A 24,611-nucleotide genomic window follows, 5' to 3' on the forward strand; every position below is an offset into this window, starting at 1 on the left:
GGTATTGGGCAGTGTTCTGGGGGCTGCCTTTATCTGGTAGTGCTCTTAATGCTTTTAAGATGTGTCTTCTCTTTGAATGGCATCTCAACGATTCTTGTTATGGTTCCAAAAACCAGTAATTATAACTATTAATTAAGAGAAAATGAAAAATGTGGACTCAGAGTACTGTTGACAATTTTGATAGATTGCTGTCACAGCTGGCTGACATTTTTATATGTTTGGGGTTTCTTAACAATTTACTAACAAGCCATCAGGAACAAGCAAGGATAAAATAAATGTGGAAGTGGTCAGAGAGAACATTTCTCTTGTGTATGTATTCATTGGCAATAGTCACATGAAACAAATCTGGCAAGGTTGCTAAAATAGGTCAGGCTCGTTTCGTAATTATTGCTTTTGTTGTGACGGATGAGAACTCTGATACTTTGGAAAATCACTCCCTTTGTTTTGTATGTGTTTATTTGTATAAGAGCCGACAGAAAAAATACTAGCAATTTGTGATTGTTTGAGATTATTTGTTTAACAGCTTGCACTTTGTCTTTGACGGTAGGTTCCGTTTTCCACTTGGCATAATTTTTACATTAAAATCAACACCGTTAGGGAGCATTTTATATTGGAAGGTAAAATCGTGGATAAAAGATCAATCTGACAATCTTCTATTAGTTCACCGCACCACTTTTAGCCTTTAATGTGAGCTTTTCCTGAGATTTTAGTGAAGGAAGATGATTCATTTAGTGCATTCACTAAGACCACGTAAAAATACAGGATGGGCCGTGAAGGGCAAACAGATTCAGCTGGGTGTAGCCCCTCTTAATGAACAGGTCTGAGGATTAGGGCTGAGGCTGCAGGTTAAGGCTGGAGGACAGTTCTGCAATGCTGTCCCAATCTGGCATTGCCAGAAATGCTGTTAACTTGTCAGCTGCTGCTGGGATTTGTGGAAGGCAGGGTAGGACCCGTGTGCTGCAAGCCAGGTAGCTGTAAAAGGCATGAATTCCTCTGAGCTCTGCTTCCTATGGCATGTAATGAAATATGAAGTGGTAACAGCTCTGAAATATAACGAGTTGCAGTTCTGGTGGTGGTGAAAGTTTAAATATTTTGATGGTTCGCAGTTTAAACCTCCACATGTACAACTTTCTGACTTGAGATGATTTCAGACAAGTGTGAATCTCGCACCTCGGTAAAACTAAAGAGCAGTCCCAAAGTTCCTGCTAATTCCTTCTGGATAAGTGCAATTAAGCAGCTGAAGTGGCATTTCATTTTCAATCAACCCACAGGTACTGGGTCAGGGTTCAGCCTGCTGCCTGTTTCGTTGAACTCTGCTGGTAAAGTTTGGAAGTAAAAAGAAAGGTGAGCTGTAAAATGTCACAGTTCAGAGGAAGGGGATTAAAGGGCTGCATAGCATGTTTTAGTGTGTTTATTTTAAATCTCTACGTTCATGAAGGGGCTTGCTTTTGGTCTGTAATGGATAACCACACTCCAGGATCTCTGGGAACTTGTTCGCGTGTGTATGTAAGGGAGTGTGAGTAGGGGAAGTCCGGCTTCCATCTTCTTTCAGCTTACATTTCTCTTGGTTTCATTTCTCTTTTCAGTAATCAGTAACACTTGCCTTTCTGTTCAGAAGGCAGAATGATTTTCAGACTCACTCTCTACACCGTGAATATCAGAGCTTTGAGCTGACTGCTGAAAGCAGCATGGGGAATTTACCTGCTAAATGAGCTGTCCATCAAACTAGAAGCAACCAACTAGAATATAGCCACGGACTAGATATAGTTAATGCTCTGCTAGGAAGAGGAAGAGGTTTGTCTTTTAAATCTATAAAATATTCCTTATTGTGGACTAGGACGTCAGCTGAAGGAACTGGGAAAACAGTTAAATGCTTTGTGAGAGTGGTTGGCTGGGCTTTAATGCGGTGGCCTTTGTTTTTTTCCTGCTTAAAAGCTATGGAGTTGTGCTGAAACACGAGGTCCTGGGGAGCATTTAACTGTAAGGAAGGCACACGCTATACAAACACAGTGGTGTCTGTCAGCAGCTGAATAGGAATATTGCTGTCTGCAGGAAACAGTTTCATTTACGGTCTCTTTGGCTGTGGTGTTTTGTTTTCCTGGTGTGACACCGTTAAGGGCTGAATAACGTTAAAAGAAAGGAATATGACTCACGGCTGATTGCTGGCTCCTCCATTTTTCCTAGCAGTGAAGAAATATCACCACTGAAATAAGCGTCAGGAGTAAAATTCATCTTCACGGGCCCAGCTGTGCTAATCAATAAGTGCTCCTCTATTAGCAACGACTTCTTTTTGCTCCATCTTTTTTGTGTTTTTATGTTGTTTTTAATTGTAGTTACTAGTAGATGCTTCATCCATCGTTAGTGTAATGCAGGTGATAAATTCCATGGTGTGGCATTTTTTCCCCACTGCAGTTAAAGGAGTGGAAACCTGAGCCAGGCTTTTAGCAGAATAATATGAAACAATTATGTAAAAGCTACCCATTAGGCGTCTGCATCCTCTAAAATACAGGGTGATTTTAAAATTCTTCTAAGGTAATAAAACTTGTGCACTGCACATACTGCAAGTCACTGGAGTATGAGGCACACGTGTGGAAGCGCTTCCCTGCTACCACAGGAAAGCTTCAGGATTTTAAGTAATTGGCCATATTTAGAAGATGTTTTGGGATCATTAAGTGGAGCTGCAAAGAAAAGAAAGACCAGGGGCCCTCCCCAAGGGAGAGGTAGTCAGTGTATCTCTAGCTGACACTTAGAGCTTGTCCTGTGTATTGGCATTTCAGCCTCTACTTTACAACCTGGTGCTGGATTTCTCTGTTACTCCATTAATTAAAGAGAAACTCAATCTCTGATGTGTTTGATAACACTGATTCGTTCTGGAAACACTCAGGGGCTGAGCAGTGAGGAGCAAAGATCTGAAGTTTTCTTTCATGCCCATTTGTTAGGTTTTTTTCCCCCCTTTTGAAAGTGGTTTTGCTAGAGGAGATGCTCTGCATTTTTTCTGCTTGTCCTGCATTCGCTAGTGCCATTGTTTGTGTTCAGCTGCAGCTAAGCAGTTTCACAGCAGTGAGTGGTGGTGATTGTTCGATGGGTTTAGGTTTGGGGATTTGTGCCTAGGGTTGCAGTAACCAGTGTTACTGCTCACGGCAGCAGAGGTTGAGCTCCAGCTTCCCACTGCCAGCCTTCCAGCCAAACAATACCCCAGTTCCCCAGTGGTGACCAGTGGCTCTCCTCTCCTTCCCTCCTTCCAGCCCCAAAAATGCACTTAAAAATGCTGGTAGGTTTTTTAGAAGGATAAATTTCCATATCCCTACCTCACTGCGTTGACATCGTTCATGCCATAATGCCTAAAATCCAGCTCAGTTGTGGTGACAGAGTTTAAGGCATAGTCAGGACAAGCCTGTGGTCAGATGCTCAGTGGGATACTGAGCAATTCATCCCAGAAGGAGCTGAAAATAATGAGGTGACACCTTACTTAGCAGAGCAGTAATGTCCTTATTCTAAGAACAGTTTTCAGAGCTTTTCCTCTTACAAGAAATCTAGAGAGGCAGATCCATGCCTTACTGGAGGCTGCTGGATTTCAAGGCAGGAAGATTACTCCTGAGGCTTCAAGATAGTAATATTGCTGAGGTTGTGAGAGAAGATTGAATTGTGACATTGCATTTCAGAAAATAAACTGCAAATGCTTAGTGGTTTCCCTTTGTGTAATAGAAAATTTTCTGAATCTCTACCATTACGTTGAGATACAAGTTGCAAAGCCACTGACACCTATTTCTGTTACCCAGAGCCAAGACGATCAAGAACACAGTCTCTGTGAATCTGGAGCTGACTGCAGAGGAGTGGAAGAAAAAGTATGAGAAGGAAAAAGACAAAAACAAGAGTCTAAAGAATGTTATCCAGCATCTGGAGCTGGAACTGAACAGGTGGAGGAACGGTAAGTATGGAAAATAGGGACGGGTGTTTGTCTTCATATTTTTAAGTTACATGTGGTTAAGTCTTGCCTTAAATCACTAATTCTAAACTCACTGTTCAGAGTTGTAGTTCACTTTTGTGTTTGCGATGTGTATTGAGGAAGCAGAACACGTTCCCCTACTTGTGGTGGAGAAGCCAGACCAATCCTGTGTTATTTCAGGACTGCCCAGCGACCACGTGGCTGCTCAGTTTGTGCTGGGGCTCTCTGGGGCTGTGTGGAGCAGAAGAGGCCACATGATTTAACACTAATCCAGCAGCTTGTACCAAAGCCTTCCTAAACTTTCAGCAGGGAAATTTTTACTAGAAAAATCTACGTTCCAAGACTAATACTCATCATTGCCTATGTTTATGTAATGTGTGAGAATTATCTAACCGATAGCATTTTCACAGCATCCAAAACCTTTGATCCAAAACCCTATCACCTTTGGCCACAAAGTTGGTGTTGGCCACGGACTTGTCTCTCCCAGTTATTGCCCTCAGCATCTGCTCATGGGCTTCTCCTTTTTTTTCCTCCACCCAGTGAATAATAATAGTAACTGAAGGGCAAAGAAAGCCAAAAACAGGGAAGGCAGCAACAGACATCTTCAGAATTTACCTTTTTATATGCACCAGGCTGGCATGCTGTCAGATGCGGAGTACACAGACAGGCATTGATAATTCTAACAATGATAGTAGTATTAAATTAATAAGGAAAAGGTAAAATTTCATTTTTTTACAAAGCACTGTGCTGCTCAGGCAAGAGAATAAGTTCCATTGTGCTTCAAGGTAAGTAGAATTTATGTTTCCTTATATAATTGAATATAATACTAGAATAAGTAGTCCTCTGGTACGGTGTTTAGGAGTGTTTCTGGTTAGAAGAATCATCAGTTTTCTCTTTCTGTGGCTTCTAACTGCAATTTATGTGAGAACAGCTGATTTTTTGCTTAGCAACTGCTGTTCAGGTTAAGTTATGAGATTAAGTTCCAGTTGCTAAGGAGAAAGCATGTTTTCATGCGTAACATATTACATTATTTTTTTTTATAAAATCTGGAACTCGTACAAATAATTTTATTTCCGTCCTTCCTTTTATTTTTAAAACTGGGAAAAGGAAGAGAAACTAAACCAAACCAAAACCTAATCCCCAATAAGCAACAAACAAACAAAGATCCCCCTCTAAAGCCCAAGCAAACCAGCCCTGCACCCCTCTCGCACCCTGAAATTCCAACAAACCCACAACAGCAAAGTGCTGCTTCTCTGGAGTTATTTTTATTTTCTAAAGTGTTTGTCATCCAGACCCTGTGTGTTGATGCTTCAAGCAGTAACTCTGGCAAACACGAGGCACGTGAAGTGAGAACAAATCTGTGGTTTAATTAGTAGGCACAAATTGTCTTGTAACAGTCAAGTCTGGTTTTGAGCATCATGGGTGAGATCTCTCCTTATGTAGAAGATAATACCCGACCTTTAAGGGTGCAGAAATTGTTTCCTTCTTTCAGCTCCCGGTGCTGTTTGCTCGCCTCTCATATCAGCTCCTTACCTAATGACTGCTTTCTGCATCTTCCTCTGGAGGCTCGGACCACTTTAGCACAGGGAATACTTCCCTTATCTGCATAGTAAAATTGCTATGGAGACGGTGGGTCTGCTGGTGGTGCAGGGGAGCTCTGGGAATTTATGGCACTTTCATGTTCTGCGTTTCAGGCTGTGTTTGCTTAATGCGGCTTCTGTAATTTCCTTCCCATCCTAGAAACATTTTGGTAGAAAAAACTTGTACAGAGCTGTCTTATATGCTGTTTAAACAACCCTTAATAAAAGGTTGTCTCTATTGTTTTGTCTAAATATGCACTCACCACCTCTGCCCCTGCATCTGCCCTGCTTTTCTCGGTGGCGTTACCAAGCGATACATTAAATGCATTCAAAACACTATTGATCTCTAGTCTGACCTTCCGCAATAGCATTGTTTGGAAGGAGATTCTGTCAAAGGAGGCTCTTTCCAAAGGAAATTATAGCAAAAACGACATCAAATACAAGATAGATGCATAAATATTCCACTGGTGTAGCTTGGTCTAGAAACACAGCAAATAAAAGGATATAAATGCAGCAAATAAAAGGGCAGGTCCCCTGCCCTGCTCTGTTCAGGTGAGATGCAACAATGAACAATCAATTCCCATTTTTCTCATTAATAAGGTAATAAAATATCATTGAGTCATTAGCAACAGAGAAAAAATATTTTGGGTGTGGTTCTTTTAGAGAGTTCACGGTGCTTGATTCCAAGTTTATTTTTTTTCAGGCTTTAACTTAACTTAAAAAAAAAAAAAAAAAAAAAAAAAAGTCTTCTGAGTTTGTTGGTCCTGCTCCTTCACAGCATTTTGTTTTACTTTCAGGCCTGGATTAGCCTGCCTCTTTGCTTTTTGAGATATTTGTCCTGCTTGCTTGTTGCCCTGCCAGTGAGATAAATTGTGCCCGCACTGCCTTGGCGAGGATGGTTGGTGAAGCTTTATGGGATTAAATATTACAGCTTTTTATAGAAATGGGAAAAAGTCAGTGCAGAAGGGTGGAACGTCACCTTCCCACACCTCGAACAATGCATTCAGCAGCTAGCAGTCTCTCAGCAGGTTAATGAATGCCGATTCAATTTCTGGCCCGAGCAGCTTGCTGTCCCTCTCCACTCAGCTGCAGCAGCCTTGTAATTGGAGCGTACGGATGTTGTCGGAGAGAATATTCCTTGGAGAAAAGTAGTTTGCAAGAAAACATGGAGGGAAAGCATCCTGTCTGCTGTGCATAGGCAACAGCGGAAAATTGGCCTGTGCTGGTTAATTCTAGCTGGGACAAGACAGAAGGTGAATGTTGTTTTAAATGCAGCTGGCTTGCTTGTCCTCCTGGTGCTTTAGAGCTTCATTATTGGGGGGAGCTGATAAGGTGGTTGGAAATCTGGTCGGAAGGGACGTTTGATTGCCTGTAGGCTGGAAATCTGATTTTTCATCCTCCTTATTTACACTTGTGTTAATCCATGGAGCTGATCCTGTCTGCAGAGGGCTTGAGTGCAAGTGGAGTCAGGAGGTCAGCCTGGCTGCATTTTGTGTGTCCAGCTGGGGGGCCACCCGATTTGTGCCTCTCACCTTTATCCATGGCCACTGCCTGTCCTGTGCCAGCTCTTGGGGCTGTCTTGGGGCCCCCTTGGCTTTGCTGGGAGCCCCTGAGCAGCTGCACGGGACCAGCCTGGGATGTCCATGGCTTTGGGCTCCCTGCTCCTTCACCCTGACCCTGGTTTGTGTGCCCGCAGGAGAAGCCGTGCCCGAGGATGAGCAGATCAGCGCGAAGGACCAGAAGAACCTGGAGCCCTGTGATAACACCCCGATCATTGACAACATCACGCCGGTCGTGGCCAGCATCTCGACAGAGGAGAAACAGAAATACGACGAGGAGATTGCCAGCCTCTACAGGCAGCTGGATGATAAGGTGCGAAGGCTTGTTCTGACTCCCTTCCCTGGGGGTAAATGGAAACCAAACCAAACTGGATGGGTGTGCCTGGGTTTTGGTTTTGGTACTGATTTTGTGTCCCAATTGGTTGGAGCTATTCTTCTTCCTTCTGCCAGCCTGCATGCTCTCGTGGAGATGCAAGAGGGATTGCATCCACGAGGGCTTTAGGATGCCTGGAACCCTTGCAGTATAGCTGTGGCTGTGTCTGACAAGTGGTCTCATCCCTGTACCTAAACTTCTGAATTTCCTACACACTAGCTTGAAAGAGTGTTGTGAAAATGTATTGCTGGAAGAACTTCCCAGTCTCAAAGTGCTTCTATATGATTTTTCTGTGATACCTTTGTCACCTCGTGTAGTGTAGGGCACAATGTTCACAAGATTTGTATGATAGTCAAAGACTTGTGGCACTGTATTTCCTGAACACCATGAACTGGAAAATGTCTCAAAATTCAAAACGCTGTGACTGCATAAAAATGGATCTTGCCCTGTCATGTCAGGTATCTGCTGTTCCCTCTGCAGTTTGTGAGCATTCTCTAGGAATCTGGAGGCAAGCTTGCCCTTGTTTTAAGGGCCCAGTACAGGCTTTTTAGCTCTCCTTTTGTTCAGTGATTTTTTTAAATACTGTACGTCCTTGGCAAACTGTAGCATCATTTCAGAGCCAAAGGAGAAAGAAAAGGGAAAAAAAAAAGACGATCTTAATATGTATTGTGTATTAGAATGTTAAAGAAAAAAATACAGCCATCTTTTGGGCCTCTTTTGTTCATCTTGTTCCAGCTGTGAGCACTCTCTGGAGTACAGGTGGCTTTTTTTTCGATTTGCACAGCTTGAAGTACATTATTGGCACTCAGAGCTATCAGCTACCGAGCACTTGCCGTTAATAGCTTTGGCTTGTGTGAAGATAAGAAGGGGAAAAAAAAAAAGGCATACTGAAAACATTGAGCATGATGAATGAGAACAGCTTAAACTCTACCAAGCAAAAGTTTTCAGCCTCGCCCTAACGTTGAATCAAAACTTAATTTTAATTTTCAAGCGTAATTAGTGGGACAATGCCAGAAAAAGCCCCCCGTTTCCTTGCGTGTTAATGGTTAATGCTGGGCTGTTCCTGAGTACCCAGGGGATAACGGAGAGCTGTGCTAAGCCTTAGCTCTGCTGTGCCATGGCATGAGGTCCCAGCACAGTCTGGTTGCAAATGCCCAAAGCAGTGTGTTGGTAGCTCGTAAGTACCCGTTAAGGTCTTTAAGAAATGATGGCTTTTCTGGGATGGAGAATGCATTCCCTGTAGCGCTCCACAGGTTTTATATATTGATTAGAAAAAGCAAAACAAGTTGGTCATTCTTTCACTTTCCCTCATCAAACATAGCAAAGCCTCCATTAGCCTCAAAGGAGGCAGGAGCAGGTTTGTGTTTTACCTTAGGAAATGTGGGAGACATAATTCGGTGAATTACTGCAGCGCTGTAGAAAACAAGAAGGTGTCCCCCAGACAAAACCAAAATATCCCCGTTTATTTTTGACATCGTAGGCCACTCTTATGGCAGATCTGGGTCTATCTGAATGTTAGCAAGCGGTTTGATGTGTTCTGCTTGTTGGCCATATTTGCCAGCAGGAATCAGGCCATTAGCCTGCTTGTCAGTGAAACACACTGAGTTCTCTCAATCAAAAAAAAAATAAAAATCAAGGGTTTATTTACCTCGGCAAGTTCCTTCACAAGAACAGAGATGGATCCGGTCAGGTGCTGTGCTTGGTGTGCCTCCTGAGCCTTTTTGGAGGAAGGGTTTGTACAGCAGTGCCCATCACGATTTCTCATCTGGATTTAAGCTCAGCTCTTAACCACGAGGACGCTGCCTTAACAAAGAAGTGGAAGTGCCAGTAAAATTGGGTGCCTGGATGTGCATTACCTGCCAGCATTTCCTTTAAGGCCTTGGATGGAGCAGGATGCCAGTTCTGCTGCGTTCTAGGATGAGACGATGCAAGTTCTGCAGATGAGGAGTCCGAGTTCTGTGTTTTGGTTTGAGGCTCCTCTTTCGTTTAAGTTGTAGTTAGTTAATAAATCTGTCTCTAATGATCTTCCTTCAGCTGAATTTTGGACAGGGTGGCAGTGTGTGGGTGTGTATGTATCTGTAGATCTATAAACGCACGACATGGATGTTGTAAAAGGCTCTTGGTCATTTGCAAGCCTTAAGGTGCAGCTATTGCCACATCAGTGTCTTTTATTTATAATGAGGGCCAACTGCTTAGGTCTGTACTAGAGTCAGCTGCGTGCTTGCATTGATTTTACAATGTAGCTCTGTGTGTGTGTATTTTTCTCTCCTGCCACTCAAACCTGCACAAGGTTTGCTGTGGCGTTATTCTTCCTCCCTCTCCAGAGAGGGGAAATAAAAGCAATCAAAAGAGAATTGTGAAAAGAAGCTAAAAATCTCCAATTCTGTTTCATTGCAGGATGACGAAATCAACCAGCAGAGCCAGTTGGCTGAGAAACTAAAACAACAAATGCTGGATCAAGAGGAGGTAAGGAAGAAAACAACAAAACAACAAAAAACAAAACCGCATTTTGCTTATGGGACACTTGTTTAGCGATTTTATCAACATTGTTGGCTAACTATGTACATATTAACTGGCTAAAATTCAGTAAGAGGCACTCAGGTTACAGCTAGGTTTAATATTCAAATTTCCTAATATCCTCAGAAGAGCATTGAGCCTTGATAACTCCTTGTAACACCGTACCATCCTGCTGGGAAGTGATGCTGGAGGTACCAAGGTAGGGGTGTGGCCAGTATTTTTCACTTTGGAAGCATTTTTTCTGTATGCCAGTATCCTTTCAGGTACACTATGGACAGTAGGTAATTAACAGATTTCCTTGTTTGACTGCTGGTAATAGATTATGGATATTCATTATTGTGGCGTGGGCAATTAGAGAAAGTAATGAGAGATATCTGTGACACTGAAAAATCTCTTGCTGGTGCTGCCCCAGATTTGCTCTGAAATCTTGGATTACTCATTTTGCACATTTTGTTTGATTGTTTCTATCCACAGTAGGAATGTTAGTGCTTTTTTAGATGGGGAAGAGGGCAGTCAAGTCATTTCCTTATCTGTTGCCTGTATATGAAGGTTTGAAGATGTGAAATCTGGCACTAACACCAAATGACACCCTTGTAATTGAAAAATGATTCTGTCCATGTCTCAGTCTTTATCCTCAGAGAGGGTTTCCAAGGTTAGGTACCTTAACAGGGAGAGAACAACATATAAAAATGTTTGTTAATTGTCATTCGTGGCTGATGTGCTACTTTTGGGGTCTTATCCTCACTGCCTCACTGAAGGGATGACCAGATTTATTTTGTTCTACGATTAAGTTCTTTGTTCGCTTGCCACAACTTTCTTTTGATGAATCTGTTTTACATGCTGCCTGTGTCCATGGCTATTCAGATGTAGCAGCATTTTATGCGTTCTCAGCAACATTATTTTTGGATGTGTATTATTTAGGCCATCTCGCTTCTCCCATCCATCTTACACCGCTGTTCTCATCTAAACCTTATTTTTCTCCTGGTGGTTTTTCTTGTGCCTTATTTTTTAAGGTGATCTGCATTCCTTTCTTTGTTTTGCATATTCAGGAGCATGTTGCGTGCTGGTTTATTCCCCGTCCCCTTTTGTGTTCCATACTCAGTTGTGGAAGACGAAAAGTTTTCAGTGACCTCTAATCCTTGCTTTACTGACCACTTTTTTCCCCTTTTATTTATTTAAATTTTTTTTTTACACATTACAGTCTAGCTTTTCTGACATACTGAATTCCTTGGAGCTGGTGTCGTACCGCTTGTTTGGAAGGTTACACTGGCTCAGCTGATGAACCTGTCCACCTCCTACCTTTGAAAGCTAAAGCAGTATTTCTGTTTTCCCCTTTAGGGGAACTGAACTGAATTTGTCAAGGTTTTGTCTTCCACTCACAAGGTTCACCTGCACTGCAGGAGTGCTGTACCTGCTCTCCCTTTCAGCTTGTGATTAGCTCCTTGATCTATGTGCTGCAGAAGCAGCTGCCTCACTGTGCTTCTTCCTAATTAACCAGAGTACTTTTTTCTGCTTGATTAAGCTAGCAGGTTAATTATCAACGTAAGGCCTGCCACAGATGGCACTGTGCTGGTAGTGCTATCTCCTGGTACCTTTTTGCCACTGGCTGCTTCTCGTCGCCAGTGTCTCTGGGGTGGGTGGGCTCCAAGCATTCACCTTCCAGTGCCTCCGCTTCAGGGTGCTGACCTTCAAGTGGTTGGTTTCTAATAAAATCAGGCTCTTTGGTTCTTGCAAGGACATACTGATAACATTCAAGTCTCCAAAGTGGGGAGCAGGGAGTCTGCGACGTGGTAGTAAAGCTCAGAAACAGACCTTCAGCACTGAGGATGGGAGGGGATCTTCCTCCCCCCCACACCAGCCGTCCCCGTTAGGTGGAATTCCTTTAGTTCTGACCCATCACCGTGATGTTATGAGCAGCCTTTTTAAATCAGGGTGTGTTTTTCCATGTTATATCAACAAGAATCTTCTGGGGAGATGTGTTTATGCTCTAGGTGATATATAACACTTCCCTTTACTTGAAGTCGCAGTAATATTCACGCAGAAATTTTCTTAAGTAAATGTAAATAATAGTTCCATCTGTGTTTAGCAGAAAGATTATTTTAAGCTATTTTGTTGTTTAAATATTTACATGCCATCTGGCTTTGGCAATTCAGTGGGTTTTTTTTGTAACTTGAGTGCACTTCTGAGGCTGCAGCATTACCAGCAGATAAATTTCCCTTACATCTGAATCCTCTCTTCGCCACTTTGGGCACGTGCCAGTGTCTGAAGCAAGCTCGCTGGTTTCCTATTTTCCATTAGCGCTCCGAGCCAAAAAAGCAGTGTCGTCTCTGCCTTTTGGGTGGCTGGTTTTAGAGGAATGTTTCTGTTTTGGATGAGATCCCCACTGACCTGCGTGGCCTGGGAGCGAGGAGCCAGAGGGCAGCGGTGGGGCAGGGCAGCACGAGTCCCTCCGCTGAGCTTTCCTGGCTCCTACCTGCAGCAGAGCCATTTGTCAACTCACGTTTTTGTTGTTACGGTGCTTTGGTGAGTGGTGTCTGGCCAGGTCAGCACGTCAGTGATGCAGCCTGCTTATATATATATATATATATATAAGTCCTGATTTTTGTTGTTATCACCGAAAGAACAATACTAGCATTAACTGGTAGGTGGTACCTTTGGTTTATATTCACATTTTTCTGCACTATTTGACTACTGTGGAGTCTGTTTTTCTTTTAAGAACCCGATATCTGAATTTTCAAGACTTCAATGCCTTAATAAAGATGCAGTGGTGCAAGGGCAGGGGGCAGGACTGTGCAACTGAACTACAATTGAGCGCTATCATTGAATCTCTTAGTGGTGTGCAAAGACTAAATTTAAATTTAATACAAGTTGGAAGCTTTCACTAGCATGTATGAAGTCAGTATTTTCATTAGTTAATACTTTGCAAGTATGTATGGCTAATCTGTCAGCAGCAGCAAGCTTCAGGCGATCTCTAAAAATAATCATCATAAATTTGTTTATCGAAATATGCCTCTAATGCTGTAACAGCTCTGAGGCTGCCTCAGAGAACCCTTCTTTGGTTCACTTCAAAGCTGCAACTCTTCAACTCCAAGTCTTTTAGTTTGTGGTTGGTTGTGTTTTTTGTTTTGTTTTGTCCTAGCTGCAGGATTGGATTGAGGGCAAAAAATTATTTTGGAGCTATGATACAGCTTAATATAAGCTTCTTTGCCTCAGCCTTGTGTTGTAATAGGATTTGATTACGATTTTTCTTTTCATTGAAGTTTGAAGCCTTTTTTGCTTCCTTCATATATACATTTATGCTGAAAGCTGATGGTGTTTCTGGTAGAGGAGCAGGAATTCTTCTCTTGCATTCTCTCTTCTGTACACACGCTTGCCTGCTCATGTTTTGTCTTTCTCTTTGTCTGGTTTTGCCCTTTTCAATGTTATCTTTTGATTGAGTTCTTGGGTGTTTATACTTCTGTGGTATCTGGTTTCCAGCTTTTGGCCTCCACCAGGAGAGATTATGAGAAGATTCAGGAGGAGCTGACCCGCCTTCAGATTGAGAATGAAGCTGCAAAAGATGAAGTGAAAGAGGTCCTTCAAGCCCTGGAAGAATTAGCTGTCAATTATGACCAGAAATCCCAAGAAGTGGAGGACAAAACAAGAGCCAACGAGCAGCTGGCCGATGAACTGGCACAGAAGAGTGTAAGAGCGAGCAGTTTGTAATGCTGGTTCCCTCCTCTCCCCCTAACTTTGCACCTCTCCTAAAGATTTCCTTAAGATTTCACAGATAATTGCTAGCCCATGCCAGTTCAGGAATCTTTCAGATACTGCCTCCAGGTATCTTGAATAGGTATGTAGGTTAAAGACTGGAGAAGCAGAGAAGCTGTTTAAAGCTCTGTATTTGCTGATGCTACCCTCTCTCTTCTATCATAATTAAAGGATAAAATAAAGATAATTCAGGAACTGCTCAGTGAAAGCTGCTGGCAGATTGTGGCTCTGTTGCAACCTCTGTATTTTGCACACCATGTCAGCTACCGAGCTGAATGTGAGAACTGGCCAGGCTGTGTTTTGATCATTTCAAAACTGTATCATGCCAAGAAAGATGTGAAAAGCTACTTTATGCAAACTGCATCACTCCGTGTTGCTCCGAACTGTGTGCCATGGAGAAGGGGTATTGTACAGAGCCAGGGAACCTTGAGCATCAGAAAAAAAAAGCTTTCTTCAACTGATGTATCGATTGTAAGGAAAAAATCTGATCTGAGAAAAATCAAGATTGGCTTAACAAGCTTAGCACATCCTTGTTCCTTAATTCCCTGCACAAACTGAGGAGGTTGTTGTTAAGATGTCTGATTTCATGCGTATCTAGCATGTAAGATTTTGTTATCCACTTTAATAAAACAGATTACTATGAAATCCATTTGAAAAAAAAAAATTAAATTTTATATCCTTCTGTACCTGTTTCTCTGTGATTAACCTCCTTTGACACGTATTATGCAAATAAGATTCTTACAGGATTTACTACGTTTAATAGATCTAAAGTAGCCTTGTTAGCAAGTGAGTTGTGAAAGTGGATTATGGCAAGGTGGCATTGTGTGCCGCTGGAGTGAGTGTCAGTACGTTGAGCCAGCAGGCATGTTCAGGAAAATATGAAACAGCGCTTTGTAACCTAGATATCACGGGAGAACTGATGCCCAAAAGTGGCACTATTGAAATGCACCCAAGCGGGGAGAAATTTATAGAGCCACAGCTAACTCCCAGCTTTATCTCTGCTGTTTTATTCAAGCAAAGATATTTTGGATGGGGAATTGTTTGTGAATTTATCACATCCAGAGGAGAAAATCCATTTTGTGTTGCTCAATGAGGTTTCTGTATGATTAGAGAGGATCTGAGGAGGGGAGGGTAACTTTTGCTTTTACATCTTTCCAGACGGTTCTGACGACAACCCAGAGGGAGCTGGGCCAGCTGCAGGAGCTCAGCAACCACCAGAAGAAGAGAGCTACGGAAATCTTAAACTTGCTGCTTAAAGACCTGGGAGAGATCGGAGGGATCATTGGTACTAACGATGTTAAAACAGTAAGTTGGCTCTCATGATTGCTTCCCCCAACACGCACCGCCTGCCATATGAAAATAAGGAACGTGGAGGACGTGTGACACAGCAGCCCTTCTCCCCGGACACTGCTGTTTAAACCCTGGGTAGAGAGCACAGTGAAACACTGAGGAGATCTTTGTCTGTGTCAGAGATGGTCAGTGGCTGTGCGCACAATCACCACATTGATTCCCAGCCCAGTGTCTGGGGCTAAACTAATGCAGCCCATCTGGGTGCTGATGCATTTATTAAACTCTGCTGTCCAAGGCCTGGGCTGGGTTCTCCTTCCAAACAATACACACACAGACCTATTCCATAGTTGTCTGGCATGATCCAACATTCCCAGAATCCAAATCATTTTTATCAGAGAGATTTTCAGAATTAGCAAAATTTGTGCTATGTACCGCATAAATATCTGTGATTCTGTGACAGCAGGACAAGCTTAACTTCTGTGTGTTGGTGAATATCCTTTATAGAGGAAAAAATACAAAGGATTATTTTCCTCTAAAGCTGGAAGGTAAGAATGGGGGTGGAGGTTGTTGAAACAGTAGAACCCTTGGTAACTGCATGCGCCTGGAGATGGTGCAAATTTTGGCCAGGTTTGCTTTGAAATTTGCTTTCTATCAGGCTCGTGGGTTTGCAGATATGATAGAGAAGGTAGATGCTCCCAGTGTCATACTCCTGATGTTGTAGATGAACAAAATCCTGAGCCTCAGAGGAGATTTACATGGCTGCTGCTAAATGGCACATTTGGAGTTTTTCATGGCCTGGAAAATCTTTCTGGTGATGTTCATGTCGCCTCATCTGTCTGCTGAAAACCATGTGGAAAAACAAACGTACAACAGTTGCTAAAACTGGTTAAGAAATGTATTCTCAAGATGTATGTAACTTACTTGCAGGGAGCTCCATTTTCATGCTTTTAGTTCGCTCCTCAGATTTTGAGTGATGATCTTTCCTGATCCCTTTCATACTTTAAAGGTAAGAGTGAGTGTGTGCAGCTGGAGTGCTTTGGGTAGCCTCTGAGCATTGTTGATATTCTGCTAAAGCCCCCTTAGGTCAGCAGACGATCCAGTCTGCTCTTACTGCAGAGGATGAAATCCCTGCTGCCCGATGTGTTTATGCAGATTCCAGGACCACAGGACCAAATTTTGCTAGATGTTACAGCAACCTCTGGTGGCCATTTCAGTAGGAACTGTAAGAGGAGATCTCTGCAAATGGAGGCTGGTTGATATACATTTTTATAGGAACCAAGATGTCAGCATTTTACAGGACAGCTGTCAGTGTAAATAAGGCAAGATTGAAAAGGTTTTAGATGAACAATTTCAAATTTGCTGGCAATTAGCAGCTTGCTCAAAGTGTGTCTAATTTCAGACCAGACTGAGGGTTTTGGAGGCAGTAGCATCTTTTAAGCCGCTGGGAGAAGATACAGCACATGTTACCTTCCCCTTGGTGCTAGAAAAAAGGCAAAAATCAGATGAAATTGCTATCCATATGCTCAAGAAGAAGCTTTACAGCTTTTCAGTGGGTTACATGAATTAAGTAGCTGAAGAAAAATCATGAAGAGAAAGACACAGAAATAAAAGGCACAGTGTCAAACCAAGGAAGGAAATGAGGTATAAATGGTATCATATAAATAAGTAGAGCTGAGTGGGATCGGTTTGTTCTTGCCAGGTAAAATTTTCAGACCAATGCCTGTCCTGTAGTTCCCTATTGAAGGAGCACAACCCTTCAAGAGGAGATTTCTTCAAGAAGTACCTTGAAAATGCTCTCCAGTTTCCAACTGCTTGAAGGAAGGAAAATTTCCTGTGCCAGTGACGTGAGAAAGTTTCTCCAAGCTATGCTTTTGCCACTATGGAGGGCTTGATTAGTGTAGGTGTTTATTCACTACCTGTAGCTGAAACACTGAATTGATGAAGCACGCCGTGACAAGAAGTCTTAATTTCTCACTTTTGAAGCTATCTATCTCTAGATGCCTTTAAGATTGCAATTGTCTGTGTGTTTAGTTAGCAGATGTGAACGGGGTGATCGAAGAGGAGTTCACCATGGCCCGGCTGTACATCAGCAAGATGAAGTCTGAGGTGAAATCTCTGGTGAACCGCAGCAAGCAGCTGGAGAGTGCCCAGATGGACTCCAACAGGAAGATGAATGCCAGCGAGAGGGAGCTTGCGGCTTGCCAGCTCCTCATTTCACAAGTATGTTTGCTCCTTCCTTGTTCCTTTGAGGCAAGGTTTGATGACTTTCTCAGTCTTCTTCCTCAAGAAATGTGAGTGTTAGGAGTGAGAAATGAGAACTCAGGGCGCAGAGTGGTGTTCCTCGTGCCTGTTTTGTTGTTTTTTTTTTTCTCTTTTCCCATTCCTCCCCCTCAATGTTTTTCAGCACATTCTGTGGTAAGATTCTGTCCTCCTGTTGCAGATCTCAAAATGTTTTCAATGGCATAACAGCGAAAATCCTCCTCAGCAGGATTTCCTCGTCATGTATTTGCATCCTGTACCTTTACTTTAAAGCAAACTGAGAAGGGAAGCAGCGATTGTTTGGGTCAAAAACAAGCAAAACACTCAGAGAGCCCCCAGTAGCTAGACGGCTAGCGTGCTAGCAGCTAGCTGGGCAGCAATCTATATGCATAAAGATAATTCATCGTGGTAAACGTTACCATGTAAGTTAGAAATCCAGATGGCAGGCAGGCTGCACAGTGGGTGGTACGTTCCAGGCGTGCTGCAGCGCCCTGCAGGGGGGAGCTAAGCGCTTCGACACGCTGCTTTGATCACCGCCCGTGTGAAGGAGACAACTGGAGTTTACTGTATGTCATTTGCTACCAGCGACTCAGAGAAAACCTGGAGTGAGGATAGCCTCTTGTCCTGCAGCAGAATGTCTTTATTGAGGGCTGCAGTCATAGCTGTAAGCATGCTTCTCGGTATTAAGGGGAGGCTGGAGTCCTGAGGGTATTGGCTGTCCAAAAATGTTAAGTAAGGCGATGCTTTTTATTCTGTCTTAAACTTGACATGGGCACTAAAGGCTTTCTGCCAATCTGTCCTGCTCCCTTTCCTTGAGGACTTGCATCAGGAAAGCAGATTAAGGTTTGACTCCTAAAGCAGCTTATGTGTATGCTCCTGCTGGCAAAAAAGGCTCAGTAACACGGCTGGGAATGAAGGTATCAGCAGTGTGTTGGTGGGACAGTTTCACTCAGCCATGCTTTCGGATTATGCTGACCCAGTGAAGCAGTAAGTGGAAGCCAGCCTGTCTGTCTGGGCAGGATTGGCATTTTTCTTCCTAGACTGAAGTCACACTGAAGTCCTAAATCTTCAATGCTCAGAGCTTTTCATAAACGTGACCTAACTGCTGTCTTCAGTACCTATTTGCAGACAGGAACATGGAGGTTTAGGATTTGAGTGACTTATCTAAAGCTGAGGAAAGATGTAACATAAGAGGCAAGACTCCAAGGCAACACCTTTTTTTTTTCTTTTTTTTCTCCCCTACATTTCTATTGTATCTTGACATGGTGAAGAAACCAAGCAGAAATACTCTCAAGCAGGTGATCCCCTTGCCTTGCCGTTTTGGAAGCTGCGCAACTCAGCACATATTGAGGCCTGTGTTTTTAAGAGCAGTAAGAAGCTGAATGTTGTTATGCTCAGAGTTGTGTTAATGGGCAGATGTACCTTATCTCTAAAGCCAAAATTTATTGTTAGCATAATTTGAGTCTTGACAGCTTATTTATTATTCTAGATCTAATTATTGTAGAAAGAAAAGGAATATTTTTATACAGAAGGAGCTTCAATGGCAATAATGATACCATTAAAATCGTAACACATTTCTTTAGTTTCTATCTTTTTTCCTGATGTTACACTCAAGCTGCTTCTTCTCCTTCTCTGAGTCCTAATTTTGGCAGTTTCATTCTGATGCTGCTGATGAGGGCATTACAGCGAGCATTGTCAGCATCGGGAGCACTTTGCTGAGACGAATGTGACGTTTACGTTGCTGATTTCTTCCTCCTTGCTCTAGGGTTCAGTTGGAGTAATTTTTATGTTTGCTAACACGCATTTACACCTTGCCCTTCCTTTAACAGACACAGGGCCACGCAGCTACTGGGTTAAGCTGATCCAGGAGGTGGTGCATGACTGCTGGGTGCTGTACCCAGAGCCTGTGCTCTGAAGCCTCAACATTTGCAGCCAAACTGGGACTTGACGAAGTCTCTTGTCAGGTTTAGAAATCTATTAGAGTACTTGCTGCTGAAGCAAACAGTTCTGTGTGTGCCCTTTTCTTCCTGGAGACCTCGCTGCCTGCAGGCTCTGGACTGCTTTAGTTTCTGCTAAGGCCTGTGCCTCTCTAAATCTGATCTCTGGGGCACAAGAGTAACACCAGCTCAGAGGCCTCAGCCCCTCTCAGCCAAGGTGAACCTTGAGAACAATGAACTACAAATCCTTCAGTGACCTTAATAATAGGATGTAATAATTCCTGGACACTCAGTTTTACCCCCAAGTTAGAATATTATCATTCATTTTTTGATGTTTTCAGTGTGTCCTTCACTATTTTGTTTTGAGTGTAAGCCCTTTTCATTCAAAAGGACATCAGCAAGAAACAAACCGTCAGGATAGCGGGTGGAAATTTGGTTTGAGCTTATGCAGGCAGGTTCAAGCATCCAGAAAGCAAGCTCAGGATTTATCCCAGCCCAGTGTTCAGCTGGTTTCAGAAAGCTGCTGCTGTTTGTGTAATGCCAAGTCATGAGCTTCCAGTGATATTTTGGAATTACCAGCTGTATTGTTCAGTATGTATCTTGGGCTATTAGGAATGGCCTTTAAAAATGCAGTCTGTTTTGATCTGTTACCTCCTTCTCAGATCTCTTGCTCTATTTTCTCCTAGTTAACAGTGCCAGACATGGAGAACTTTATATTTTTCTCCTTTACCTAGAATAGTACCTGAATTCTTAGGCAAGACAATGTGGTACTCACATCTCATTACTATTCCCTTTGTCTTCAAAGCATGAAGCAAAGATCAAGTCCCTCACAGACTACATGCAAAATATGGAGCAGAAGAGAAGGCAGCTGGAGGAGTCGCAGGATTCTCTCAACGAAGAACTTGCCAAGTTGCGTGCTCAAGGTACAGAGCTGGGTCTTATGGTCATCATTTCTTTTACCAACTGTATCTCACAAAATTCAGTTTTGGACAACAGTATGATAAATACAGCTCACCTGGCACCATTGCAGCATTTGATTTTCTGCCCTGTTCTAGTTTTGTCATACGTGCATCCCTATTGTCACAGAAATATGATGGAACAGATGGGATTTGAGTTCATTTATTAGCCCTATGCTTTGCAGCACACAGATTGAAGTCATGGAAGACCTGATTACACAGGGCATGCTTTGACATTGAACTATTGCCTTTGTAGTCCTTTTGTCTGCTTATATTTTGCAGTGAAGTCACAAAATTGTGATTTAGAATATTTAACACATTGCACTTGTACGTTACACTTCAGATAAAACCAGAATTAACCCATTCGTCCTAGCCACATCACAGATTTTTTTTTTAAAAGGCTTGATGTAGGAAAGTTCTAGAACTGTTTCGTTAATTCTTAACTGTCTCAAACTTTAAACAGAAAAAATGCACGAAGTCAGTTTCAAAGATAAGGAGAAGGAGCATCTGACCCGGCTTCAGGATGCAGAGGAAATGAAGGTAGTGTTGCCTGCTGCAATTTTAAAGCGGATTTCTCAGTGAGATCATTCATTAGCTGATAATTAGGGTGTAATTTTGTCTTCCTTGCATGTTGCGTGCTTTCAAAAAAAACCTTTCAGCCTCTGTCAGAACTGCTGACTTCTCTTTGAAAACGTGACCTCTTACGATTGAGTGACCTTGGGAATCTGAAATTGGTGAAGTTGCTAGCATTGAGGCTGGTGACCAGATGAAGGAAAAAAAGTAAGTTAGAGCCCGAGTATCTGATGTGAGTGTGTCCTCTGAGACCAGCTTGTATGCTGAGCCAACTTCAGGGAGTAGAGAGGTCTGGTGGACTGTGCTTAATCAGAGATGTCTTGGTTCCTCAAATCACGTGAACAGAGAACTGAAAAATAAGACCCTGTATGTTGCATCCCTAGTTGAGAACAGTTTTATGTATGATTGAAAACTTACGTTGATTCACCTCTATGTTACTCTAATTTTATGTCAGTGGAGCTCTCAAAGGCAATTTGCTAAGCAGTGGATCCAGGCTACTGGGATTAATATGATTTCAGAACTAAAATTGAATGATAAAGAGGCCAGACCACTTTCCCAAATTGTTTGGGAAGAATTTTGACCATCTCCTAGAAATAATAATGAAATCTAAACCCGTTTTCTGATATTTTCTTCTTCCTGTAGGATGCAAAGAGGAAACATTAGCAAATAATGTGCAAGTCATGTTTCTGATGGGATCACAAGTTACGCAAAAGAAAAAATAGAGTTGTACGAGGGTAGTGATAGAGGTTTGTCAGCTTGAGAACTTTTACCTCCTTTATAAAAACTTAAAGTTATTAAAATAGCTGTACAGTTATTTCTTACAGTTAGAAGAAAAAAAAAAATGTATTAGCAATCTAAAGGAGATGAATGCATTTTTTTTCTTACCACTTGAAGTATATGTAATCCTACAATTTAAATAACAGGGCTGAGGATAAATAATTCAGAGAGGGGCAGAACATGTTGGGTCTGAATTCTGTCTCAGGTATGTCTGTACTCATTTTCCGGTGAATAAACAGAGGAGGCTGATAAAAAGTGTCATTCTTGGCACTTGATATTCAAAGCCCCCTTAGCTTACCCTGTTTTCCATATGCACTATTTTTGCAAGAAAAGGAGCAGTAAGTGGTGTGATTCTGCTGCTGAGAACTGCCTGAATGAAACGTGTAGTGGAGTAGCTGCAATTTTGTAATCGTTGTAATTTGATAAGTTTCACTCAAATCCAGAAAGATGGGTTGATTTAGCTGATGCGTAAAAACAAACTGTAGGTGAGCTACACGATTTCTGTTTCATGTATGGGTTTGTGTTTTGTAATCTGCAGAAGGCACTGGAGCAGCAGATGGAGAGTCACAGGGAAGCCCATCAGAAGCAGCTGTCCAGATTGAGAGATGAAATTGAAGAGAAACAGAAAATAATTGATGAAATCAGAGAGTATGTTCACTCACTATCACTTTCTTTGTTCCTGCACTGCTCTGTGACACTGTAGAACTGTTTTATGGTTGGTTTTGTTAGTCTTAATTCATATCTCTGTTTTAAAGACTCACAGAAAGTAGTATCATTATGTGCAACAGCCAACACTAACTATTTTGCATTGTGGCTTAAAGGGTTGAGTTCTGTACTGAGGAGCTATTACAAATCTTTAAAGGTGGGGAGAAGAAAAGAAAAGAATACTGTCGTGGTTAATGGAAGCTTGGAGGAGAACAGATTTGGCAAATACAGGTTTTGAGGGCCTCTTACAGCTACTCATCCTGTCACAGACTCAAATGTGTCCCATTTTCACATCCTTAATATGTCTTCCTGATGTAGGTATGTAACTTCATTGGATACACCAGCACTTGGAAAAATAAGTTTTTGTTTTTTTTTTTTTATTGTTCTCTTAAAAAATAAGAGTTCATAAAATCTAGGCAATCCTGACATGGTGTTCCTGCTTTCTGCATTTATAGTGTGGCTAAATGATTATAGGGAAATAAGGAAGCAGGACAGAAAGACTGCAAGATCAGCACATGCCCTTTAAGATAAAGGAAACAAAAATGGAGAGTTTATGGCTCACTGTTTAATTCTCCAAGGTTTTTAAAATAAAATCTGTTGTTTTTCAGATTCCTTAGTCTTAATGTTTTCCAGCATTTTGCAGTAGAGCTACTCAGTTTTATTTATGGAGACTTACCTCCATGTTTATGATCCTCAGGACCGAGCTGTACAGACTTTTTCTTTTGTGTTCTAGTATGAATCAGAAGCTGCAACTGGAGCAAGAAAAGCTGAGTGCTGACTATGATAAATTAAAAGTTGAGGACCAGGAAAGAGAAATGAAACTGGAAAAGCTCATGTAAGTGAACAATGTTCTCACCTGGTCTCCGTGAATATATAGTGTCTTAATGCGTCCACAGGAAATGCCCTACCGAGAAACCCTTGTGATGAATTATTCATACTGAAAGTACCATTTCAGTATCAAAGCCAACATGCAGTACTAATGAACGATTACTCTTTACTCTTTTTCTTTACATCATAGGCTTTTTAATAATAGATTTGCTAGTTGCTAAAAAGGTGTTTTAGAGCTCCAGTTTTATGATGTCATAAATATCATGGTGTGTGTTAAAGCCCCCATTACCTAATGCACAGAAAAAAAATGAAAAGCAAACAAACAAACAAAAAAAAAACAATAACTGAGAAAAGATTTTAAAAACAGCTTAAAAGAAAAAAAAATACCTTTCATGGAAATGAGAAATACAACTTTCATATATGGACACACAAAATGCCAGCTAAAATGGACGTGGTGTCTCAGCCATTCCATGTGAGACGGCTGCTTATTTGGGACAGTCAAAAGAATAATTACAAATAAACAGTTTGCTCAAATCTGCAGATAATCCACTCAAACTGATTGTTGGTTGATTCTCTTCTGTCTCATACGACTTTTACATTTTTGATTTGTGTTTAATGTTGTGATCTTTCTAGACTGCTTAATGATAAAAGGGAACAAGCAAGAGAAGATCTTAAGGGGCTGGAGGAAACTGTGGTATGTCCTATTGAAACGCTTTTTTTCCCTACTTCTGTCCTTGATGTATTACCAAAACGCTTATACCTGTGCTCATGAAAAAGACTAATTTATATCAGAATAGGCTAAATTTTCCTCAAATAGTGAAATTAAATTTCAAAATTTAAGATAAAATGCTACTGTTTCTGTCTCTTGTGGGAAATCTGTCTGGCTATTGGTACTCTGCTTTGTTGTTCCTTTAAATCCCCTAAATATCTTTGAGCTATCTTACATTAAAATTTTGTTCACATTTTTAGAGTTTAATAATTACTGCAATGGGAAGTAAAAATTAAGCATAGCAAATTACAGGAGGGCACGTGCCATTAAAGGCATGTGGTATCTCATCACTGCACAACCACATAAGAAGGCATCAGGCTCTGTAGGCACTGGGTGTTATCTGGATGACTATTTTGAGAACGAAGGGGTGAGGAAGTTTCTGTGAGACTAGGGTTGCTCTTACCAGCTTTGGAAAGATGGTTCTCTTCAGAATGGCTTTGGTGAAATATGGGATTGGTTGGAACTTGCTTACCTAGATGGATTCCTTCCCTGCAAATGATTTAGCATTTTTGTCCTTCTGGGAGTAGGAGCAGAGTTGTCCCATCTCGTGTCATACATCCAGTCTGGAGCAAGGTCAAAACTTTGCTGAGCCCGAGAAGCTGATGTATAGAAAAAGCTAAGCCTGGATTTTTGCCAAAGCTTAAAGAGCACTTTCACATCTTAAGTACCTACAAATAAGCACTCAGCCCTGTTCAGTGAATTTGCTACGCTGTGAGCCCAGAGCTTTTTCACATAGCTGGCTGTGTGTAACCATGGCCAGTTCTGAGACTTCAGCTTTCATCCAGAGCAGAG

The 24,611-nt window shown here is 41.9% G+C and overlaps 1 protein-coding gene across 1 annotated transcript in view; it reads left to right on the forward strand.

Annotated features, from left to right (window-relative positions):
• KIF5C (kinesin family member 5C) overlaps nucleotides 1–24,611 on the forward strand; it is a gene marked incomplete at its 5' end in the record, with an annotated part of 58,472 nt that overhangs the window by 23,897 nt on the left and 9,964 nt on the right. The window contains 11 exons of the mRNA XM_084289579.1: nucleotides 3,780–3,928; nucleotides 7,223–7,398; nucleotides 9,856–9,924; nucleotides 13,453–13,659; nucleotides 14,884–15,030; nucleotides 17,047–17,235; nucleotides 20,017–20,134; nucleotides 20,631–20,707; nucleotides 22,056–22,165; nucleotides 22,956–23,057; nucleotides 23,684–23,744. Coding sequence (XP_084145705.1) covers nucleotides 3,780–3,928; nucleotides 7,223–7,398; nucleotides 9,856–9,924; nucleotides 13,453–13,659; nucleotides 14,884–15,030; nucleotides 17,047–17,235; nucleotides 20,017–20,134; nucleotides 20,631–20,707; nucleotides 22,056–22,165; nucleotides 22,956–23,057; nucleotides 23,684–23,744 — 1,405 coding nt within the window. The remainder of the gene's footprint in view (nucleotides 1–3,779; nucleotides 3,929–7,222; nucleotides 7,399–9,855; nucleotides 9,925–13,452; nucleotides 13,660–14,883; nucleotides 15,031–17,046; nucleotides 17,236–20,016; nucleotides 20,135–20,630; nucleotides 20,708–22,055; nucleotides 22,166–22,955; nucleotides 23,058–23,683; nucleotides 23,745–24,611) is intronic.

Source organism: Netta rufina, assembly GCF_964035555.1.
Source record: "Netta rufina genome assembly, chromosome: 6".
Classification (NCBI taxonomy): domain Eukaryota; kingdom Metazoa; phylum Chordata; class Aves; order Anseriformes; family Anatidae; genus Netta; species Netta rufina.